Source organism: Uloborus diversus, chromosome 3 (assembly GCF_026930045.1).
Source record: "Uloborus diversus isolate 005 chromosome 3, Udiv.v.3.1, whole genome shotgun sequence".
In the NCBI taxonomy this organism is placed as follows: Eukaryota; Metazoa; Arthropoda; class Arachnida; order Araneae; family Uloboridae; genus Uloborus; species Uloborus diversus.
The window spans coordinates 183223214-183244010 of NC_072733.1; the positions used below are offsets into that span (position 1 = coordinate 183223214).

The 20797-nt window shown below is 31.9% G+C and overlaps 1 protein-coding gene across 1 annotated transcript in view; it reads right to left on the reverse strand.

Moving 5' to 3' along the window:
• Window positions 1–218: 218 nt before the first annotated feature.
• Window positions 219–20797, reverse strand: part of LOC129219083 (putative polypeptide N-acetylgalactosaminyltransferase 10) — a 100073-nt gene continuing 79494 nt past the window's right edge. The window contains exons 5-10 of the mRNA XM_054853401.1: window positions 18520–18697; window positions 17401–17629; window positions 15858–16079; window positions 10378–10488; window positions 2171–2314; window positions 219–371 (exon numbers count right to left, since the gene is read on the reverse strand). Of these exons, the coding sequence (XP_054709376.1) occupies window positions 219–371; window positions 2171–2314; window positions 10378–10488; window positions 15858–16079; window positions 17401–17629; window positions 18520–18697 (1037 nt within the window). The remainder of the gene's footprint in view (window positions 372–2170; window positions 2315–10377; window positions 10489–15857; window positions 16080–17400; window positions 17630–18519; window positions 18698–20797) is intronic.

Genomic DNA, 20797 nt, shown 5'->3' on the forward strand with positions numbered 1-20797 from the left:
AAAATAAGTATCACTACAAAATTATAACATTTAGTTTTTCCTAAATTACGAAAACAAAAAATAGAAAGTCTTTAAATGTCTGTAAAAATATCACTTTTAGTATTAAGTCTCCTCATGCGATGAGTGTAGGAACACAAAAAGATGGTATCACTGATAAACTTCACTTGATTAGGAATGAGTAATGAATCATGCAATGAAATTGGCTCCGCGCAAACACATCACCAGTTAAGGATTGCTGTTGCATTGATCATTTCAAATCGCCAAATTTGAGTCTTTTTATTACGATCACAAGGGTTCATAAAAATTTCTCTTTTCTTTAAATCACAGTCAAGGCAGGTTCCTGTCAACATATGCACCAGATGTTGGCTTTCCTAAAACATATATACATATAGTTGATTTATGAATTAAAAAACAGCGGAAATTCTTTTGCAACATAAAAATTATATCTCTTATTTTACTTCATTGTGATTAATCTTTCTAAAAATAAATTTCGATATTTTACTGTTTGTGCAATGCTTTGACAAGGTATTTTCCTTATAATTTTAAGAGCATATTTTTGTGTTTGAGTTGGTTCTAGTTTATAAATTAAAAAATTAATCATATCACATTTTTTTCAATCATTCAGAACTTTTTTCTTGGAGCTTTTTTTTGTTTCTTATTAATTTACCATATCATTCATAAAATGCACTTCCTTATGAGTCAAAGCTAATTGCACTATTAAAATGACGGGCATTTTGATAATTTTTAACAGAGCATTTTTAAAGATAAGTTACTTAAATATACAAATATCATTCGACGATTGCGAAATCCTTCTATTGTGTGTACAATCAGCCAAAAATTGAGTAACAGTATGATGCTTATTTGTAATTGGTGAAGTAAATACTTTTCAACTCATAGATTTATCCCATCTTTGCAAAATATGTTACGTAACACATTTGTGCGATTGCCAACAGAGTGGTGTAATGGTTTGCTGTATACTTCTTACGCCGAAAGGCACAGGTTCGAACCTGGCTTCAGTAAGTGTGTTTTGAAAATGCAGAAAATTGACAGCGTCCTTTTCATATGATTATGCGGAATGCAGAAGATTAATATAATATTCATTTGACTTGGAATACTCTCGGCAAAAATTTAATTTCTATATGCAATTGGCCCAGGTGCCTCCATCTAGGTGGGAAACTACGTGTCAAAATTCTTGTGACAACGACATTCGCCGATAGTGGTTCCCCATGAAAGAATGGTTGTCGATCTCTGGGGAGTGCACTAATTCTTCGAACGGCCCCATCAGAAACAACCTTTTGTTTCCTAAACTATTGGTATAAAAATAAACTTAACTATCTGTAAATTAAGACTTATTTTTCTAAGACGCATTTTGGATAATACCACTTTTTTCATGTAGGATAACATATTTATCTCGCATTCATGATGATCTTATGTTGGAGCATTGGTTTAGTTCTGCCGTTAAAAGCGCATTTCCTAAACTGGTGCTCGAAGAAACGCAAATACCAAATCATTTCGAAAAATTATTTGCACGCAACCGCTTAGCTGTGACATAATTAGCTACCTGTAATTGTTTTCATACATAGTTTAGTTATTGTTGTGTTTTTGTTAGATTTTTAGTTGAAACTTTTAGATTTCTTCTGATTAAAATGTTTGCTCTGGAAAAATACTCGATGTTATTAAACCATATTTTAACTCAAAAAAAGATTAAAATGCCCACACATTTTTAAACAAATTATTTTTTTCCATTATTTTTCTTTGTAGATGGTTTCACGTTCTAAGTTATACTATTTTTTATTTCATGGGAGAAAATTAAATTGAAAGGATTGAAATAGGAGAATGTTTAGCGAAGAGTTCTAACTTAAATAAAGACACATTCCCTTTGCATTTTCTCATTATATATAAGTTCGATTTTTCGATATTTTATGATAGCAGATATGGAATGAATCAGACATCGAATCGTAGTAGAAGATTGAATGCTATTTTAGTCTATCTATTCGAGCGCCTTTATCGAAGATCGATTAATGTTTCACCGTTTATTGATTTTTCTCAGTTATTGTAGTAAGAAAGTTTGTCACTAGCGTTTATTTCGGTCTTCGATTCTTTAGTTTAAATAGCTCTGGAAGGTTTCCGATAAAACCGAAATTTAAGAAATATTCTTAAATATGCTTACCATATCGTACTTCCATAATTGATTACCCTGCATGCCATGGCAGTTCCATAAAACAATAGGAACGTGTTTTTCTGAACTTGAAACGTCAAAACATACACTGCGTTTGACAGGACGGATATCTTTATGCCAAGATAAAACAAATTGCTAAAAAGAAAAGTAAACATTCATATTAAAAACTAGTGATCTTTCAGTCGAGATATTTGATCATGATCAAAAAAAAAAAAAAAAAGAATATATTATGACATTTGGAAGTAATAGGTAACCCTAAAAGATATGATAAAAATATATTGAGCATACATTTTTATTGGAGTTTACAATAGAACAGGGGTGTCCGGCTAGGGAAAGAGGGTGAATTCATGGCGCAAACTGCAGTATTGAAATTCTTTGGGAGTGTTTATGAAGATTTTTTCAGATTTTTTTCAATGGGCTCTCTCTACAAGGGTCTGCGTGATATTTTAGGAACGGGTAAACCATTGCTCTTGAGAAGGGTGAGCAACCCTGCTGCATACTGAGAAAAATGAAGTTTTCAAAAACGAGTACATTCATGCTTTCAAATTTTCTTGAAACCTTTTGTTTCACATATGAGTACCCATGTTTTCAAAAGTGTGCTGAATTATTTCATGCTCAAAAATGAATACATAATACTAAGTTTGGAATCATTACATATTAAAAAATGAGCAAATACCTCAAAAATGAGCACACATGTTGATTTGAGTATTTGCTGAGTGTTTGAATGTTTCAAATTTGAATACCACGTAGTCGGGGCCATTTTGACTCGTGATATGTTCAAATTTGAGTAGCTACTTTTTCGTCATTTTTGAAATTGTTGTTTTTAGAATACAGAGCATGGTTTTTTCGAACAACAATCAATCAAAACGTCAGTTAACCGAAACTGGATTTTTAAAACACTGTTATGTAAAAAATATTTCTTTCTCCTTAATTATTACTCTGTTTTAATGGCCATTTTAAAACTAGGATTGTCATTCACTAGGATAGTTCTAAAATAGTCATTTTTTTTTGTCATTTAAGGGGTCTAAGGACCTTTAAACTTCAAGATTTTCGATTTTCTGGAAAAAATATATGTTATGCACAGTTTAATTCTGAACAATTTGATACCTTATTTGTTACTATACGCCAAAAACTTTTCGAGTTATTGTAAAAATGCGTAAACTTTCCCCATAGAGATTTATGTTAACAGTAGCTGTTTAAGCCTCTTTTTCTCAGGTGCCGGTTTCTTGGGTTTTCTCGTTTTGCGCGCATGATATCTCAGAAAGTTTCTTATATATGTCCGTAAAGCTTTTAATGTATGTTTATCTGGTTTATATTTATGACCTGAACCTAAATTTATTTATTTTTTTCAAATTATTTATTTATTTTTTTGAAATTTGGTAAATTAATATCGAAAATTTACAAACTTTTGGGTAAAAAAATATTTATTTTTAAATATTAACTTTAATTTTTTAGTTGAAATTCAGGTTCAGATCGTTAAGATGCATCAGACAAATATGCATGAAAAGTTTTACGGAAATTTATAAGAAACTTTCTGCAATATCATGCGCGCAAAACGAGAAAACCGAAGAAATCGGCACCTGAGAAAAAGAGGCTTAAACAGCTGCTGTTAACATAAATCTCTACGGGGAAAGTTTACGCATTTTTACAATAACTCGAAAAGTTTTTGGTGTATGGTAATAAATAAGGTATCAAATTGTTCAGAATAAAATTATGCATAACATATATTTTTTCAAGAAAATCGAAAATTCTGAAGATTAAAGGTCGTTAGACCCCTTAAAATGTTTGTAATCAGGAAACATACCATAAATGAAACTATCATCACTATTTTTGTTTCATATTTCGTTTATGACCTATGATGCATGTGTTTATTCAAAAAAAAAAAAAAAAAAAACAGCTGACCCGATGACTCCCAATCCCGAATTCTTTTACATCATCGATTTTGTTTCATCAGTTTAAAGTGATGGTAAAATGGATGTTGGAATATGTTTTTACTTAGTCTTGTACAAAATTAAGTAACGTATTTTGTATAAATAATGCTGCCAGTAAATATTGCCAGCTGGATATGGACATATATATGTTCCGTAGCGGATAGTAGTGCAGAACTCCAACATGTGATTTATTTGGTGATTGTAAAAGAGTGCAAATGGTGGATTAACAACTTTTGTGACTGTGATAAGTTTCATAGTTAAATATTTTTAAACAAACATTTTTTTAAAATGTACTGGTGATAAGTTGGCACCTTTTAACGTACTTAAATCCATCGATATTCAAATCCTAGAAGCAATTTTCTCATATCCTTTCCCGAAAAGGAACACATTTTAAAAAGAGCAAATGAATTCATTTTGTTTAATTAATCAAAACTCGATGTGTTTTAATGTACAAATGCCTAAACAATGGCCACTCATGATGAATTGAGGCAGTGTAATCCATTGCTTTAAAAATTCTTTAGCAATAATTAGTAAATTTTACTGAATAAAAATTTAAATGATGTTGATCTGGTTATTCGGAGAAGTTTATATTCGAAGAAGAACATAAAATTTCTAGAACTGCTTCTAAGAGCAATTTATAATTATTTGTTTTCTTTAAAAAAAATAATTACACACTCTAAGTAGATTAAGGACTATTCCTTAAAATTAAGAACAGTCTTTAAATGTTAATATTTAATTCTTCTAATTGCTGACATTAGCTTACGGCAAAATCACGAGAACATCTTTTCTGACAGTAATACATGTAACGTGATTCTCATTCTATACATAATGTACATTTGGTTAGTATGTTTGAATTTGAAGGTTTTGATCCACTTCTAAAGTTTGTAACTACCTTTGTACTATAAGGGCCATTCAAATGAAATCAGGTCACTAGTGTGAAGTAACGGCAACGATTTTATTAACTCAAAAATAGTCGCCAAAACTGTTCTCACAATTATCCTATTGGGACACAAGGCGGTCAATTCCATCTGTGAAGAAACTAGTAGGTTGCTATCGGATCCAGGACTGAACCCATTCACACAACTTCGTCGCCAATTGTGATATCCGCGATATCCAGTGTGTCGTCTGCCAATAGCTCGTTTTAGAAGTCCAAAAATATAAAAGGTCTGCACGGTGGATGTTCCAGCTCCTGCGTTTCCCACCGAAACTACTGCAATGTCATCTTCACCGCATTGGCCGTATGTGGACGCCTTTGGACAACATGCCTGGCAGTTTCGATTTAATAGCTCGTCTTAAGGCTCTGTAAAGTGACTTGATAACGCTGGGCATTGATGGTGGTTTCCCGTTTCAGGAACTCGACAAGCAGTGGACCCAGGGAGTGGGCCTCCTCCCCCTAAGTGGGTCCTTGTGTCAAAAAAGAACATGTTTCGTAGTGGACGATAACTTGTGTGATCACTTTCTCTTCAGGGTTAAACCCCGCTGTCACTGTGCAATATGAAACGTTGCGCATGCGTCAGTCTCTCTACCATTAGATGGTGTCTCCATACATGCAGTTACGTGGCATCGTCTAACGTCTAATGTGAAGTTAGACGCACCTGATCTGGTTTCATTTGAATGAACCATATATAACTAAATTTTACTAGAATATTCTTCATGAGAGTATTTTTTAATAAATTCGAGAAGACCACAGAGAAGATTACTACGATAAATTTTAAATGTCTATGATATATTGTGAAAACAGACTGTCATTTTAATTTTACATTTCTGTTTTACGATAAGTAACCTAAACATCTTAAAACAACATTTTATACTCGTAAGGTACAACTGTCAACTATTCAATAAAATATTTTGTATTTTTCTTTTCAGCTCTTGTTAGGAAATTGACTCTTTTAAAAGGGAATAAATTAAGGCTGTAAAAACGACAATCGAAACCTTAAATTTAACCAAACTGTATTTTGGGAAAATATTGGCACTGAGTATTTGTTTATAACGACTTTCAAAGTGTAGGAAAAGTGATGGAAATAGCATGTTGCATTGCGTTACGGTTCAAGGCCGTATCTACCAATACACATGATTTATCAGCTGAGATGGGACTCTAAAGACGATTCGGTTTTTCCAACCAAACCAGGAGTCAAGGAAGTCCTGTTTCAGCACCTCCGCAGGTTTTGATTTGGAATGGGAATCGCCTTCACTCACGAGTCCAACGCCTTACCGATCAGATCGTTACGGTCCATTTTACTTCGTAACATGTTTACATCACATGGTCAAACTTTTCGCCAACGGCATGGAAATACCTTTGACGCACAGAGAATATAGAGCAGTATGTGCTGTCATATATATCATATATCTGATGTATATAGTTCCGTTTTATGTAAATTCCATGCAACTTGACTTTTATTGTGCATCATCTTAATATTATATACAAAGCCAAAAATTTCACGGTACTTGTGAAAGATATTAATCGCGTAAGATATGTTTACAAACTTTCAATTTCACATGACTTTTAGTTTAAACGATGCCTCTTTTGATAAATGTGGAACTTATCCGTCGAAATTTAAGTAAAATTTACCCTTTTAAAATATTTTTATTTTGCTTGACATGTTATAAATAGTTAATAACTATTTGAATGCAAATTCATTTTACTTTTGTTTTCCAGTTTGAGAAGCTTAAGAATCATTCTTCAAAAAGTGTAACTTTTCCGTCACACACCTTTTACAGTAAAAACTTTAAGGGACAATTCATTTAACAATGCTTTCTAATTTCATCGAGATCATATCTATTTAAACCTGCCAATAAGTTTTTAATTATAATTTTATTTTAATAGATGGTTCACAACATGTGAGTTATCACCTCCGTGGCATATCCCACACCTGGCGTGACTGTTTATGTTGCTTAATAGCTTGTTTAGTTAAAAGGTAAGCAACTATTAAATAATTATTTTTTTCACAAGTGTCTCAAATACGAAATGTTTAAGTATTATTAATTTTTTAATATTGTGTTTTAGTTCGTTTTAGTAGGATAAGGAATTGTGTCACACAATAAATTCTCACCTCCGTTACCTAAACACAAAATGCCGTTTCTCATTAACAGATGGCAATAATGACATCACATTTTATTTTCCAAAATACAAGGGAAATCCATTGTTTATTTTCAGCCATAAAGAAGTAGTGAGAGTTTTGTTAAAAAGCAAGAATTTATATAGATTTTGATTTAAAAACAAAGTGTGGTTATTGTGAATTCTTACCTCCGTGAACTTGAATTTCAATGATGTTAATTAATGTAAAAAAATAAGTGAACATGTTTTCATATGCTTAACACGTGCAGATTGTAGCAACAAAGAAAAAAAAATCCCTTTAAAAATGTATCCATTAGGCCTATATTACTGGAAAATTCCACACCTCCATGACAGACCCTATCAATGTCATTATTTCTGGGGTGAAAATAAATGATGGAGGGGAAGTACATCAATTTTAGGCATTCTACCAAAATTGTAAATTACCAGTATAATCTCAAATTTACTAATTTGGAAATATATTAATATTATACTATTTTTAACACACATTTTAACTAAACAGAGAACTAAAAATTAAGCCTTACTTAAGAGAGCTTAATATTAAATTCACACTAATCATTAAACTATCCAATTGTTTGCACAATTGACAAAATTACTACTTTGATATTAAACTGACCTCGATTTTCAAACAATAAATGTTTTTTTATCCGTGAACAAGGCATTTTTTTTTTAATTTATGAGTTAAGTAATTGGAATTGAGTTGAGGCATTGTTTATGGTTACTTTTAGTAGGTCATACTTTCATTTAAGAATGAATAGTAAAGAAATCACAATTTTCGAATTTGAAAAATATTTTATTCAAAGGTTACTTTCTGGAGAATGACCCTTAACAGCACTCATTTGCTACACAACAAGTCAATTTAAATCATGTCTATTTCTATAACCCCTTCACAAAAAATGTTTCTAACTATATTAAATCAACGTAAACTATATATAATGCTAAATACCACATATCTGTTGAAAATGTATTTCAAACTATGCATTTGAAAAAATACACATATATATTCAGATAAGAATGTTTTCATCTTTCCAAAGAATGAATATTTCCTATTCACATGAGATCACAAGAAAATAAAAGAAGCATTTTACGCATTCGATCGACAGTCACGCAATTTTTACGCATGCAATCGCATAGTTGTCTAGCTTATTCTTTTGGGAGCTCTATCATTTGGTTATATTTTGTTATATAACTTTGCCAATCTTATTACATACATTTCTAGTTTAGTTAAAGAAACAACTATTTATGTTCTCGTATTTGAAAAGTATTCACATTTTCCCTTTGCTTTCAGTGTATTTCAAATTGCAACATTTTATTTTAAGTCGATCCCTTAATGACCTCAACTAAATTTTATGTTACAATGCAAAAGTAGTTTTCTGAGATACTTTTTTGTTAACATTTTTTTTTGTTTTATCTTTGTTATTTTTGGTAATTTATTCATTTTGAATGCAAAGGAAGTACAGTTATGTGTTATACCGTTTTTCCATTGCGCTTCTGTTTTATACCTGCTATTGTCGAAAAAATGGTCCTTTTTTCGCATATAGACTAAAAAATGAAGTAATGAACAAAAGACAAAAACAAAAAGTTTTTCTCGCATACTTGTTTTGTCAAAATACATTAATCTTCTTTTATAAAGAAGTATTTTAAAGGAAGATAATTACAACTTGTTTTAATGCTTTTGTTCATAATTAGTTATTTTTCATCTAGTTCCTCTTTTACACATTACGTGGGATAATAATGCCAGAGTAGAGTCATTACTAGATGCTTTATTTATTTATTTATTTATTTTTTTGATTTTAGGAGAGCAGTGAGAAAAGAAATAACTAAAAACTTACGGTTCCCCAATTGAAATTCAGTTGAAGTGTCTAGTCCGGATGAATAAAGAAATTTAATACTTACCCTCTTGAGAAACTTGTCCACGTTCAATGCATACACTTCTTAAACAATTAAAACAATTAAAATTGCTCTCGCCACTTACAAATGGGCACCATAACTCGTCAAGTTGCTTAATTTGCTGTGAGGATCACATTCAGAGAGAAATTCATTGAAAAGTTTAACCGTAGTTGATTGCTACCTGGAGATAAGTTTACAGAACATTATGCAATCTACCAGACATCCCAGTAATCACATCCAGACACTGCAGTTTCGTTCTTATTAGAACTCCTCAGTCTGGAATAGTGAATAACCGAGCTGGAGGCAGATGTCATTTCACTGAAGCTGAGAGTGCCAAAAAACTGGTCGATAAAGTAGGTCACAACTCCAGGCTGAGAAGTTCTAATAGAAACGAAACTGCAGTCTCTGGGTGTGATAACCGGGCTGTCCGGTATATTGCATAATGTTCTGCCTTAACTCTGGTTTAAAGGCGGTAACTTATTGCTAAATTAACGAAACATTGTAAATAGGAATAGAAGAGTTGTCAATTCGACTCACTTCTTATTCTATTAAATTAAAAAAAAAAATATTTGATAATGGTATATCTTTTTCTGAATCGTAGCGAAATGGAAACTGTACACATATTAATATTTATGTTACAAAATCAGGGGGAGTTAACGAAAAAAAAGTAAGAAATCTGTTAGATGTGTTTATAAGTTACAGTCAAATATCTCGATAGCGGAACTTCATTTTTTTAAATATGTATAAAGTGAGTTTATTTTCTTTGACACTCAAATTAACAAGTTTGATCGTGAGTTTGGTTAGCATTAAAACTAAGGAGATTTATAGCACAATTAAATGTTACTTTATTCTGTTAGTAAGCTTTTAATGCATTATTTGTTTTTAAGCGCAAGCAGGAAACTTTTGCAAATACATTTGAGGCAGTGAGAAGCAAAGGGATGTAAGTGGACAGTTTAAAGTTTTGAGTAAAACGCGTTTAAAGGTAACATCCTAGGTAGGCTTTCATCGAAATTGTTTTCTAAATCATGCTGTATAGCAACTACCAGGGCTACTAGTACCATCTCTTGCCCCAAGACAAAGGAGAGGTTCACCTACCATGTGTACCGTTTATCTCCAAATTTTTAATTTTGCCACTTACATCGCTTTGCTTCTCACTGCCTGATTTGGTCTTTTGTTTGTAAAAATTGAATTCCGAGGGTAAAAAAAAAATAGTGCCGTAAACGCTTTTCGTTTCATATCGAGAATGTGTTTAGTTTCAAAAACTGTTTTAAACATATAATACCCATTACTAATAAAAATAATACCTGTTCTCCTCCTTGATTTGGATTGTCTTTAATGCAAGTATCTAAACCAAATCTCTCATTTTGTCTTCGAAACTTGGTATCTATGCATAAATCTCCAGCACCACTGCGAAGCTGTAAAAAAATGTTGAAGATATATAAAAGAACTTAGTTAAATAAAAATAAAATGGGATTTTTTAAAGAATTGTGCTATAGTCGAAGATGTACTAAAGTACGGTACCTCTGAATGTAAAATAAGAGGAACACTTTAGTACTAAAATCCCTACGTATACCTTTTCAAGTTCGATGCGACCTACTTCGCAAATGAAATAAAAACGTGACATTATTACTTCGACAAGTAATTCTTTGAACTCAACCAGAGGTGCACACCTACTGGGGGGGGGGGGTCGTGGCGCTGACTGTGTCATTGAAATATTTAGGGGAAGTTCTTTGAAGGGGTATTATTCCTTTGGGGGGGGGGCTCTTGCTGGGGAGGGGGTCTCAATATTTAGGGGGATGCCCTTGATGGGGGTAGGCACTCCTGAGCTCAACACCTAAATGCTATCTTGTAATAATAATACTAGCTGCTTGCCAGGCGTTGCACGGTCGACCTCGAAAATGAAAATTGTGTCAAGTAATGAATGTTCAACAATCAGGCTTAAATAAGAGCAAGAAATAGTGTAAAACATTCCAGTCGACGTGTAACAAACAGCAATTTTGTGACACAAAATTAAATTTAGACCTCTTTGGCTTTAACTAAAAGTCTAAAAATTCTATCATTGTTATTAAAATACGTAAACATTTCGTCTTACGGATTTTCTGGTGAAATCTCCCCGGGGGATGGAAAGCATACCCCCATCCTATGTGAGCTCCCAAACCACCCTGGGCAGGTAAAGGACAGTAACTGCAAATTTTTCTTTTTTTTTTGCATTTTTGTCATCTATTTTACGTTAGCTTTATGGTATAAGCTTGCTAATCTGGATTCCTCTTTAAAAAAAGCACGAAAAAACGTCTAATTCCCACATTTCCCTATTGTTAGTATTGAATCCAACACACATTTCTTCAAATATTTCGGAAAATAATTTCTGCAGATACTGCCGTTTACCTGCTCACGGCAGTAAACATCAATGAACCTCTCTGCCGAATTTGGAAAACATCCGACGTAAACCATGTATTGGGAACATACACACACGTACCCCGACATACAGCCATTTTTCTGTATACAGATAGGAAGTTATAATGGTAGGATCTAAGCACATCATTTCCAACCATCATTCGGTAAATATAGAAGCAGAAATGGCGAATGCTTACGAGCTACAGCGCCTGAAAATGGATTTCGACCTTGCATCGCATTCATTAAGTGAAAATTCTGTCTAGCATTAAGAAAACGACGGTCTATTCAAGATATTTGAGACGGAAGAAACTTCCCCGTCAACTAGACCGAAAGTCATCATAAGCTGGTATTGGTCTCAGCATATTCGCTTCCGGGAGCTTGTCTTCTGCCTTGTCATTTCCTAACTAATCTCTACAATTTCCCGGTTGAGATTGCAGCGACATAAAAGTTTCTTAGCGTATTTCTCTTATGGCCAGAGTGAATGGGAATTCCGAGGAAAAGGGGTCGATTTGTGTTTATTCAGACTGGGGCACTAGTGTGAATTTGGAACTTGGAATGACTTCCTAGACGCAAAGTTTAATAAAGTCTTACAGAAGGTAAAACTGAGCTTCATTTCAAAATTTTATTCAATTTATTGAAGAAAACTTGCGTTTGACAGTATATTAAGAAGCAGTGTATTTTAATAGAAGCTAGGGCTCGGATAATAAAAATGAGGTTTTAGGGATAAATTTTATTGTTCTTGAAAAGGGCAATATTTTTAGGAAACGGAAATATACGAAAATAACTATTAGAACAGTTATTTAGCAGCACTTTAGAATGAAGTACTTAAACATAGGTCATTTCCCTTTTTTTATTTATATTTTTTTATTTACATTTATTTATTTTATTTTTGTAAATAAGTTGCTAGCGAAATGAAAAAAAAAATAGTATTTCAATTAGAAGTTCCATATTTGAACATTTATGTAATCATTCTGCTAATGAAAAAAATCCAAATTGATGGATACATACAATGCCCACATAATGAATATACATAATTCCTTTTTTTCAGCTATGATATAAAACATATCCTGATCTCCATGTAAGGAAGTTTGTTGACTTTTTAAATATATTTGGAAAGGTAAATTTAGGTTTCTTAACCATTCATAATATAATAAGTTTCATATAATATCTCGGTTGAATGGATTCAGCAAAGTGGTTACACGAAATATAGATTCTGTCAACCACACTTTTGCATAAAGTAGAAGTCAACTAAATGTTTCGAAAGGTTTTTCCGTTTTTTTTCTTTTCTTTTTTCTTTTTCTTTCTTTATGTTTTCGTTTACAGCCTTAATTGAAAAATTTATTTCTCAAAATAGTCGAGCCGAATTTCAAAAGAGACTGGTTCAATGGCATAACATATTTTATAAATATAAAATTTGAAAAATAAAATAGTGTGAGAAATTTAAATATATCATTAAATTACTTTAAACTAAATCCTTTTATTATTCCATTTTTAATAGAACTCATAATCTATTACAACACATTACTATTTCAAGAGGATAATTGATTGAAGTTTCTAAGTTTTACGGTTGAGTTCAAATTCTGGGAACTCATTAAAAACGCATACTCAGAACTAACAAAAGTGAAACTTCTGAGTAGCTCGGATTATTAAAACGAATTGTAATTGCAAAGTATTTGCCACTTATCATCTGAAGTGATTCAAATTAAAAAAATATATATTAAACGTATGCGTATTTCTGAATAAGTATTGCATACCGAACGTATGACTGCAAAACCCCATTAAAGATGTGCAAATTTCATAAACATTTTCCACCCGTTCTGACATTGAAAGAGAATTATCACATCATTAGCTTAATTATGGTGTTAGAAAAATGAATCGGGACTAGTGGTGCCTGCGTTATTTCACCGGTTGCATTTTGCACTGGAACCACTAACTGTGATCTAATTATTCATCATAAAAATGTGGTGGTAATATGATAAATAATTACCCAGAAAATGTGGAAAGAGTTTAGTGTGCCTGAACTCTTTTAAAAGAAATGCGGGTAATAGCTATTAATTTAATTGCTTTGTTTTCACGTGTCGTGGGTTGTGTTTCTGGTAAAAATTACTGCATCTGGAAGAGCACTGAAATGGAAACAAAGCTTAATTAGTTGTTGATGCCGAAAATGAAATTAAGATAAAAGCAAAAAATAACAGAATGGGATGATATTGTGCTGAAAAGTTGGTGTTATCTAAAGTAGAATGATTTTCTCGACGAATGGGGTGTGTAGATCAATGGTGATTTAGAAAACTCAATGATCTTGTTAGTGTATCGTTGTTTTCTGGATTTTGTAATCACCGGTGTTTTTTGAAATCATGACTTACAAGTTTGATATCACATAAGTAAAGCATTAGATTAAAAATAAAATCTACTGATAATAGTAGTTCTATTTAAGATCTACACAGCCATAATTTTAAACTTATTAAAAACATTTTAAACATACAAAAAGATATTATTATTGCTATTATCATTTGCTTTTATGTTCCTTTATTTTTTCTTTCCGTTTTTTTCATCATAAAATACCTGGAGTTTATCAAGCCTTGCACTGTTAAAGAATATTTATTTAAATTTTTGTAGTTAAGATTATGCATCCATGGATACCACGAGAGGTTTTTTGAGGGTCAACCTCCCTTGCGTTTAACACATATGAGCAACGTAATATCAGTTTTTTTTTTATCCATATCAGTAGGTCAAGCGTCTGGTATCAAGTTAAAAGTTGTAAAAAAAAACTTTCTGAGAAAAGATTCAAAGTAAAAACAATGTTATATATATTTTAAATCGGAAGCAGTTTTTTTTCAAAGACTTTAAAAACATTCTGTAAAGTTGATTTATTTTTAAATATTTGCATGGTTCATATAGAAAAGTTTTAATTTTCAGTTTTTCGTAGATTTTTTTAGTCTAATTTGTGTTTATATTTTCTGTATTCTTTCTGACGCATGGAAAACGATGTAACACGCTCTATACATGCTTAAAACGCAGACACAAGCAGTAAGAAAAAAAGCCGATTTAGAAGCATAACTTTTCAAGTGGATAAACGTTAAGACACAGAATTAACTAATTGCGAAATAATATTTAGAATTGATTGGGAGCTTAGCCCACTGAAGAGCTATTAAATTAAGGTCATATATTACATTCAAAAATGTTTATGGAAAGCGAAGTGTGTCATTCTGTTTAATATTTTTCTTTTTAATCCCCGATTGGGCGGATGTAAATAAATAGTTATTTTTTTTAAATATATTTTTTCATTTTTAATGAGTTTTCTGACTTATAGCTCTCCAGGATAATGATATATTTATGTATTTTTCATGAAAGCATATCATTTCTGTCTTCGTTCTTTTACGATTGAAAAAGCTCAGGCATGTCGGAATTTTGGGTTACATACTAACGACCTCTGAAACATTTTTCATGAATATAATATTTTCTTCCAATAGTCAACTTGCTGCTAAAAGTAATTTAGTTACAGTAGCTTGAGCACATTAAGCCCATTAAAGTCTTTAATAAACAGGGTGCTTTTGATATCCTGAGGTGTAGGGGTTAAGCAGTTTCAAGATGGCATCCGTCATTAAGGTTCTTGAATGTTTTGTAAATTTAACTTTCGATTGCACAATTTCCGTAGAGTGGTTACCGGCAAAACCAAATTAACCTTAGCTCCCATCAGGATCCATTTGTATATTAAGTTTTGTGGGAATCCTTGTATTATTTTTTGGTACTGCAGTTTTAGTTAGAGATATAAAATTTCAATTGCACTACCCCATGAAGCAACTGGCGCCAAAAATGGATCATCGGCCGTTCCTACAGTGTCAATTAATATACCGACTTACGTTTTTTTTTTCTGGTATTAATCACTGTGTTTTGTATAAGAGCACCAACGAAAAAGTTTTAACGCAGAAATACACGAACTAACTGGATGAACTTCCATTTTATTTCAAAGAAGCTTTGTTTCCAAACTGCTTTTATCACTGCAAATGTTAATGTTGAATGGAAAGCAATTCTTTTAACGAATAAGTTTCATAGTTTATCTTTTATTTAACGGTGAAATAAAACTAAAGGAAAAAATAACGAGATGAAATTGATTTACGACAAGTAGTTTTCTTTTTAAAGAACAAATATCGTCGAACAAAGATACGAGACCTAAGTAAATCATCCTCTATCTGTTAAAAAGAAAAAAAAAATAGAGAGCATCAAAATCTGGTCATCCGGTGCAAAGTTATTGATGAAGAGAAAAAGGATATACTTTATTAATTGATAAGTCTCCTCTAAATTTTGTAAAAAAGGGAGAAACAAGACCGTTTCTTATCGATTGCTACACAAAGTGAATAATACAACTACAAATATCAGCCGTAGTTCTTACCTCTCCTTTGGCATAGTCCGGTGGCTCGATCGGAGGATACTTTTTTGGTTGATCAAAGGCAACATTTTCCATGAACCACCGAAAAGATTTACACTCTAGTTTTTTTCTCAGGGCCTTTTGTTCCGTCAGATTTCCAACTTCGATGACTCTATAATGAGGTCTTCGCATGTATAGAAACTCTTTGTACTCATCCATCCAAACTTCGGCCACTCTCTTGTAGTTCTGCCAATATGATATCATAGATAACAAAAATAACACTATTTATAATTATAACATCTGTACCTAATTATGTACGTTAGGTTTTGAGATAGTATTTGAGTAAATTGCACGATTTAATATATGGGGCTTCCAGAGTAACTTTCCTGCATATGGTTACATTTCGTCTATACAAGATTGCACGAAACAAATACTGAAGTCGAAATTCACCTCTCTCTTAACATTGTTGTCATCTACAAAATTGCTGCTTTAGAGAAATTTCTTAATTTTATTTCCTGTTGCCACTTTCTTTATGATATAAATGAAGAAGTATTTATTCCCTTCATTTATTTCTCGTCTTTAAAGTTAATCATTTTTTAATATTTTATCTATCATTTTGCTTTATCATTTCCTTGGAATCATTTAAAACGCGGGTGTAGGTAGTGTAGTTTTGACCTGTATTTAAGCCTTTAAGGTTGACATAAAATTTGATCCATATTTTATAATATGACTACACGATAATGCTTCAATTTTATGAAGAATTGATTAAGGTTGTACGTTCAATATTAGACTTATAAATAATAAATAAAACTGACGAGTTTGCTATGTAGAAATACAGCTGTGGAACCTTGACTAAATTTTAATAATGCGATTCAGAAAATACTCATGCGAACATTTAAGAATATTTTATATCCATTTGCACTTATTTGACAGAAGCAAAAATTTTCAAAACGTACAACCCAAATTCAAAATAATAGAATACTTCCCACTTTTTGGGAAAAAGTTTATTCTAACCAAATATAAGTGCAAATTAGGTATTTAAATGAATGTACCACCTTTCTTAGACTTTAAAGTGTGTATTTCATTTCAAATATACACAATTAAAATTAATCTTAGATAGAATAATCCAAAAGTTTATAGTGATGAAGATTTACATTGAGTAAAAAATTAGAATAATTATATTAAAGTGGGGAAAAACACTTTCAAAAGAACAATATCTGGAACAATGTAACTATTTTGTTCAAACAGTTCTGATATTCTATTATTTTGGATTTGAGTTGTATAACCATTATCCTTTTTAGTCCGACAATGCCCTGTTGTAAACTGGGTGAAAACTGCTTTCGTCAGTTGAAGATATTAACTCGCACTCGTTTTATTGATATCTTTGTCAATTATGTTCTAATTTGGTTAAAATTTTCATATATCGCAAAAAAAAAAAAAAAAAAAAAAAAAAGAAACCTCTCACTGATATATAAAAAAAAAGAAACTGCATCAAAACAGATTTGGCTTCATTTAGTATTCTCTCAAAATAATAGGTATAACAATAATAGAAATGTCTATTACTTACTCTGCCAACAAAGTCCCCTAAGCCAGGGTTTGGAAATGGAGCAAATTTTCTGTAAATGTGCCCTACTCGGGAACAAGGCACGTCTAGCATTTGACCTCCACATTGCCATATCTTAAAAGAGAGCTCATATTGTTCACCACCCCAGACATCTAAGCCACTGTCGTAGCCACCAAGCTCCCAAAAGAAACTACGATCTATAGCAAAAAGGCCTCCAGCCATGACAGGACTCCTGAAGATACACAAACACGATCAATCACTTTAATGACTAAAGGCACAGGAATATTAATAGTTTCTCAGACAGAAATTCGTTTACACATGCTTTTATCAATTCGAGTTTACAATCATCATTTATTACCAATTTGACTACAAAAACACATTTTGCTTTTAGAAAGGACGTATGTTTTTAACGGAAAAGTTACATTAAGAATATTAATCTTACATTATTTTTAGAAACGGACAAAATTGAATACAAGAAATAAAAATTTTCTTGAGCTTCTTAGTAAACGATGATTGGAAAGCACAAATTATTCGTTTTTCAGAATTTAAGTAAATAGAAAAGGAAGACAAAAGCTGTAGTATATGTCGGTGAACATTGACACATTTTGAACCTGATAATAGGGTCTATATAAAAGAAATCCCGAACTAAAAATGTGAGTGTTTCAAGACAATACAGGAAATGCAGTGATAGTTTATTATTACGAATGATTATGTTGAATTAACCCTTAAAGGGCAAACAATTTCGAAAAAAAAATTTTCGAATTAAAAAAAATAAACATTGTCAAAACTGAATATTCATACAATTATTTGCAACAACAAAATTTAGCTTATTAGTTAATTTAAAAAGTTTTAACTTGAAGAAGAGTGATAAAGTTATATACAACAGCTGTGCTAAAACAAAGAAATTGTCACCACAGAAACACATGATAGTTCCTTTTTCTAAAAGTTTTGGCAAGAACTAGGACTAGTACTGGCATCACTGGAGATATTTTAAAGACTTTTGTTTCAAGTTATCATACTACAACATGCAAAGTTCACATGGACCCCCTTTTCCCCAAATAACAACAAGTTACAATCATTACAAATTAATAAATACAAAGAGATAAATAAATGCACGCTTACTTAAAAGGATTTGCCGGATGTTTGAGGTCGTCTGGCAACAAAGGCAAACGTTTGTAGTAAAGCTCCCAATCAAAGGCCCCTCGAGCACCCTCATCTTGAGCACGGTAACCCAAAGTTTCATAGTCGATTACGTCTATGAATGGGCAGGTTACTGTCCTCCGATTTAGTGCGATAGGTTCTGAAATGAAATGGAATGCAGTATTATTAGCAACTCATGCATCAGTGTCCCACACTTGCCTAGAAATGTTGGCGTCATTTATCTGCATATCGCACCCTGACAGCAGAAGCAACATAGCTGCAGGATAATTGTAGACGTGTTAGCGCAACTGTTGAGTTTGGCGCAATAGTACTTAAACTCATTTATTCTCTAACACTACAGTATGTGTAAAACATTTGTGATTACTGGTTGGCTTTAGAATTCTGCATTAATAGTGCGAACAACGGATGTTAGAAAGCTTTCCGACCTAATTGTTATAATTTTTTTGTAAAAACCTAATGAATATGTTTCAAGCACGCTTGCATGAGCTGAACTCTAACCTTTTTGAGCATGCTTGTATTTTTTACCATCTGTTAATAGTCACTGGCAAACAAAGTTTGATTGAGTTAGTGTATAGGACTACCGTTGATTTTTTCTTAATTAAAAAAAAATGACGAAATGGCTGGAGCAGCGTACTGTATCAAATTTTGCCAAAAAGTAAAAGACATACAAATCTAAACTATTCAAAAGATAAAGGTGATATTTGGTGACGATTTCTCAGTACATTTATTGCACTTGATTTCGACGTTTTTTTTTTTCTTTTTCTTTTTTTGCAAAAGACTAGACTTCAGTAGTTCAATAAATTCTTTACTCACCTGATATGACCCCCTTGAGATTTCTGGCTGTTACCCATGCTCAAGAGGCAATTGAAGAGCTAGTGCTGCTCCAGTTGCTTTGTCATTTTGCTTGAAATTAAATAATCCGACTACGGCTCTACTTTTTACGTCAAACAAACTATGTTTGCCAGCAACTAAAACTTTTGTCAGCCGACGAGAAAAAAAAAAAAAAAAACCACACACACATGCGCAAAAAGATTTATAGTTTGCTTATGCAAGCGCGCTTGATTCATATCCATCAGATTTTTAGGATCATTTCACGTCAAATCGCCTAATGCCATGTGCCGTCATGTCTCAGATTTTGTCCATTATGTTTTTACGAACAGGATATCTATGAGAAAAGCCCAAATTAATTTTTTTGGATTTTTTGAATAAAAATTACGTTTTGGGAAAATTTTTCAAAAATTCGATTATTGATCATTTTTCAGAATTACCGTTTTGGCATGAATTCAGAAAATCTCTATTTTCTTGATTTTTTAACCAATTAAGCTGAATTTGGTATCAATTTCAAGCTGATATTTTTCGCTTTAGTGTGAACGACAGAAAGTACTCTGCGAACAGTTGGGTGTTGCCACTCTTTATCTGAAGTCAGTTTTTATGTTTTTTCAATTGGAAGATTAAATAAGTTATATCTCCGGAGTACCTACTACGATCTGCGTCAAATTTTTTGTAGCATATTTAAATCATTTTCTTGCTATATAGAAAAAAGCAGAAGGGTGTTTTTTATTGTTTTGAAATAAAAAAATAAAATTTGTTTTGCAAAAAATACAAGTTTTCTATTACTTTAAATCCCTTTTAAGCTTAAAAAAGACCAAAAACTTTTCAGAATAATTAATACTGGGATCTCAAAGGATTTCTATTAATAGTTAATCGCTAAAAAAGTTGTTTACTTTTGAAAAGAATTGTGCAAAAACCTACTTTTCAGACTTCGCAAAAATAAATAAATTAATTTAAAAAAAACCACTTTTGATTGAAAGTACACTAAATATTAAGAAGAATAATTTGAAGAATAGTATAAAAAGTATTTCTAATGGCGTTATTTAGCTTTTTCTTTTCTTTTTTTGAAAATAAAAGAGGGGGGGGGAAATAATTACTATTGAAAAGTTTTCATAACCTACATTTGTTTGGATTACGTAACACCTGACAATGATCTTCCGCTCTTACAATACTCATGCAATATGCATCATTCTTCTTTCGCTTTGAAAGTTAATCGACGCATAGCTTTCGTCGATTATAAAATGTGAAATGTAAGGCATGCTTGTGCGGACGGCATTTTTTAAAAAAAAGTAACTATTTCCTTTGTATCAGAAGATAAAAAAGTCAGAATTTCTATCTCTAAGTTTCAAAGAGGCTTGAAAATATACTTCAATCAGCAAAAATAATCTTCTTCAGGGAAATCTAGAGT